At 49.9% G+C, this 4,617-nt stretch overlaps 1 protein-coding gene across 1 annotated transcript in view; it reads left to right on the top strand.

The window, feature by feature from the left end:
- The window catches only part of FRAS1 (Fraser extracellular matrix complex subunit 1), a 104,123-nt gene that overhangs the window by 47,084 nt on the left and 52,422 nt on the right, over positions 1–4,617 (top strand). Inside the window, 3 exon segments of the mRNA XM_031063660.1 lie at positions 2,434–2,577; positions 3,859–3,999; positions 4,412–4,552. Coding sequence (XP_030919520.1) covers positions 2,434–2,577; positions 3,859–3,999; positions 4,412–4,552 — 426 coding nt within the window.

Here is a 4,617-nt window from a genome sequence, read left to right as displayed (position 1 = left end):
GCCTACATTTTGCTTTTCCCTGCTGTCCTTGGGCTGTGGAGGATCCTCCAGGATCCAGCACAGCTGAGCTGAGCTTGCTCCGCTCCCAGGGGGAGTGCAGGGCAGAGGTGGCACAGATCCATGGGACCCCAAAGCCCAACAGTGCCTTCTGTGTTCTTACTGGAATACCACTGGCATTGCCCTCCTGCTGTGGTCAGACCTGGGAGGGTTTCAGGTGTTTGCAGAAGTTTGGTGAGCTACAAAAGAAGCCCCTACAAATCCCAACTGGAAATAGCCAGGGGGGTGGAATCAGCTTCCTGGCTGTGCAGTCACTTCCGTTGATTTATTTTCACACAGCCACTTGGTTGCTGCAGGCAAAGATGTTTGAGCTGACAGTGGCTCATGGAATGCTTCCATTTCCCCCCTGTTCTTGCTGTGGAGCTGGTGCCTGGCTGCTTGGGTGAGGAGCAGCTGCCGAGCCTGGCAGGGATCCAGTGCTGAGGGAGCCAGGGATTCTGGAGTCAGGGTGTGTAGTCACAGAATCAGGGAATCACAGAATGGCTTGGGTTGGAAGAGACTGTAAAGATTATTGTGTTCCAATTCCTCTGTGGACACTTTTCTCTATCCCAGGTTGTTTAGAGCTCCATCCAGTCTGGCCTTAAACACTTCCAGGGATTGGGCAGCCTGTGACAGGGCCTCGCCCCCTCACAGGGCTTTGCCAAGGGCCAGCAAGAGCCAACTGGTAACTGTTTAAAAACACAGCCAGGCTGCCAGGAGGGAAAAGTGTCTCCTGGAAAGGAGCAGCACCTCTAGGGAGGAATTGAGAACTTTGCAAATGACTGTGAATGTTCAGATGTGCTGACATACTGAGGCAGATTAACAGGCAGGGGTCCCAGCTGTGCAGTGGGAAGTCTGCAATTAAAGGATCCAAGTCCTGGCACCCACTCTTTAAAAAACATGTTGAAAGTTAGAGTGAGCTCAGAGAGGAGCAACACAGGTCTGCAAGGTGAAGTGAGGACATTTCACTGCTTAGAAATTTACAGCATGAACTCATACTCTGCAGTCAACTTTGAGAAATCATCCAAGCTGGAATGAGATGCAGGTTTTGTATCAGCAAGGGAAATTATCGACTGGAGCAGGAAACTGTGCTCAAGCTCTGCCTTGGGATGGCATGGTTGGTGTTTGTTGTGTTGGGATTGTGAGGGGAGGATCCTACCCAGTACAGGATGCCCAGGGTCCTTTTGAGACACCCCTCACACTGGGGTGCTCAGGAACCAGAGGAACCACAGCATTCTGGAAAAATCAGGAAGGAGGTGGAGGGAAAGAAGATGCAGGAGGGTCAGAAGGAGGAGAGCAAGCAGCTAATCAGGACAAGGAAAGGGAAAATAAACCAGGGTGGAAGTGTGGAGAAGGAGCATCCAGAATGGCCAAGGACCAAGAGCATGAGCTCAAATGTCCTGTGTTTTGCCCCCTGAACACTCCCTGTTCTAACCCCAGGTGTTCAGTTCCCTCTGTGTGAGATGGAGCTGATAGCTCTCCCCTGCCTAGGGCAGCAGGGAAATCCCCTGGGATGGGATGCTGTGCCCCTCTGTGCCATAGGACTCATGTATAATGTGCTCTCAGTGCTGTGGATGAGCTGCTGCTGTGCCTGCAGGTCCCTGCATTGCGCTGATGCTGCTCACACATGAGTTCTTCTTGGGTGGCTGCAACTTGAGGGCAGTGTTGGCAGGGCAAACATCAAGAAGTTCCCTTTTCTCCCACCTGCCACAGACTGGGAGCACAAGCACTGGAACATATTTGGGTGTAATTGAGGAAAAAAAAAAACAACAGCTAAAAGAACTGTAATTTGCACCGTTCCTGCAACACTGGTAGCACAGGATTTGATAGGAGTGTGTGTCCCATATTTTCCCCAGGAATTACTCAGGCTGAGCACATGAGGTTTCCTCCTAAGTCAGTTCCTTCTGCACCTGGAAGGACAGGAGGAGTTGTTTCTAGAAGCAGGCTGGCTTGTTTTTCTTTCTGCCAAACCTTGAGTGCAGCCCTGCAGCACAAATCTGTGTTTGTGCCTGGAGCTCAGTTACTGTCAGCAGCCACCCCGAGCATCTGAGTTTTAAGGAGCCTCTGATGGGATCTCTTCCTGTTTCCCTTTGTGCTCCAGGGACTTGAGTGTTCCCACTCCTCCTGGGGTGGGAACAGCTACACCATCTTCTCTGGTCTGTGCTGCTGCCACATTCCAAAACGTGCAAAATGCAGCTGGGAGTTGTCCTGCTGGGTTGGCTTGGATGAAAGATTCCAACCTAAGAGCAGCAGCGGCTTGTGTTGGTTATTTTTCATCTTCTGTAGCAGTGAAAGCCTGAGCACACCTGCGAAGAAGTGCAGTGGTGCAGGCCCTGGGCTGTAAGGAGCTGCTTGGAAGGGGGCTGTTGGCTAATCCTGCACTTTTCTCCCCTGCAGCCTGCCATGAGTCCTGCTCCTCGTGCTGGGGAGCTGCTGAGAGCCACTGCCTGTCCTGCAGGGACCCATCACACGTGCTCCAAGCTGGGCTCTGCCTGGCCAGCTGTGCCCAGGGGTTCTTCCCAAAGGATGGTGTCTGCACTGGTAAATACCTGTGAGAGGAGTGCTCTGCACAAGCAGCAATCAATATTTCATTTTGCTGTGCAGCAGCTGGGGCTTTATTCATGTCTGACAAGCCAGCTGCACGCTGAGCATTCATAGGGGATGAGGGAAGCTGCTGTTTGTTTGTGAGATTATTAATTCATTTACACTAATCAGATGCTGAAAGGTTTGAGGGGTTTTTCCTTGCTGAACAGCTTGAAAAGCTGGGCTGTTTCTGAGGGCTTGACAAATCCATTTGTCTGTGGAAAGAAAAATGGCCTTTGCCAGCAGCTTTCTGTAAATTTAATTATAATTCAGCATCACAGTAACTAATACCTGCACAGCAGATGTGCCTTGGGAAATGGGAAGGTTTGCTGGGAAAAAGGGAGAAGAGGTGGCTAGAGGGGATTAAAAGACATAAGTCAAACAGATCCTGAAAGGGAGAAAAAAGATCTCAAATAAGGAATCTGGCATTTGCCACATGGATTCCAGTCTAAGCTGGATTGCTGTTGGCAGCCACCTCCAGCTGCTTGGGAGGACTGTCCATGGTCAGTCAGGGCTTGTTGGGCTTCAGGCGCGTGGCTCACACAGGTGTGTCTGGGCTACAGCTTGATAGAGAGAGCTTAAAACCTGGAACATGGTGGCAAAATTGTTGCTATTTGTGCTTATTTTGAAGGACCATGTTCCCCTTCATTTTGGTCAGTGTCTGTACCAGACAGTTTTATTCACCTATGTTTTAAGTGTACAGGCTTGAGATCTTACAGCTGAAAATAATTTAGGCTGAACAGGAAATTTAACTTAGGTTTGGTTCTTATTGCCGGTGGTTTCTCAAAACCCGGCATCTGTTCCTTGAAGCCTCTGAGAGTCAGACCTTTCACCTTCTACCAAAACGCATGCATTTTGATACCCAGCTGGAGAGCTGCTTTGTCTAGTGAAAAGAAACAGAAATTGGTTAAGTAAAATTCTTGACTCTTCTAAAACTCCAGCAGCATATTGCCTTAGGAAAGCCAGAGTTCCATGGACAACAGGTCAGTTCACTTCAGAGCTGATTGCCTAGGATAATATGGACCACAGGAATTGATAAGAAAAATTATCATGCTTGAGTTTAGCTGCATTTTCCCACTCTGAAGAGAAGGTGGAGGGGGGAAATTACCATTTTTTAAAATCACCTTTTTCCCCCCTTCCTTCCTGAACAGTCTGGTAACTGCTGCTTGTGAAAATTTATAAGGTGCTTTCCAGCCTTGGGAGAGGCTGATGGCTCTGCTGTTCTTCTTCTCGTGGCAGCTTGTGGCCAGTTCTGTGAGAGGTGCTCTCCAGAGGCAGGCAGGTGTGTGAGCTGTGCTGCAGGGAAGCTGCTGCACCAGGGCAAGTGCCTCCCTCAGTGCCCGCACGGACATTTCCCGAGCAGCACCGGAAGGTGCACAGGTAAGAGGGGTGTTTTTGCCCTTTCCTAAGCTCTCAGGGCACCCCCCTTGTGTTGTCTGCTCTTCCTCAGTCACGGGGAAGGAATTTTGAGAGCACAGAAATGGGAGTGGGGACAGGGAATTTGACTTTTTTTTGCTGTTTTCTTTGGTTCACTTGTGATGGTTTGTCTCAAATAACCTCTCTTCCTTGCCAAACACGCTAAGGTACACGTTCAAAACATTGTGTGAACAAGAGTAATTACTGGTAGTACTTATTAATACATGGGCACTTCTGCTCTCATTAGTTCGTCTAGCTGAGTCTGACTCCAGCTGGGAGTTTTCTACAGCTGGAGAAGGCTGTAGTCAGCAGCAGCACCACTCTGAAGGAGCAGAAATGGGATGTTTCAGCCCTGTGTGCTCTGTTTCTCTGTCAGCTTGTCACGCTTCATGCTCCACGTGCCAGGGACCTCTGGCCACTCACTGCACCTCCTGTTCCTTCCCTCTGGCCCTGCGCCAGGGCCAGTGCCTGGAAAGCTGTGGAGAGGGCTTTTACCAGGATCACAACATCTGCAAGGGTAAGCTCTGCACTTGGGATAAGTTCCCCAGCTGCTGTAAACCAGGTTTTGTTTTCCCTGTATCC

This window comes from Geospiza fortis, unplaced genomic scaffold (assembly GCF_000277835.1).
Source record: "Geospiza fortis unplaced genomic scaffold, GeoFor_1.0 scaffold909, whole genome shotgun sequence".
Lineage (NCBI taxonomy): Eukaryota > Metazoa > Chordata > Aves > Passeriformes > Thraupidae > Geospiza > Geospiza fortis.
Note: the sequence above shows the minus strand (reverse complement) of the source record. Positions and strands in the feature narration are given on the sequence as shown.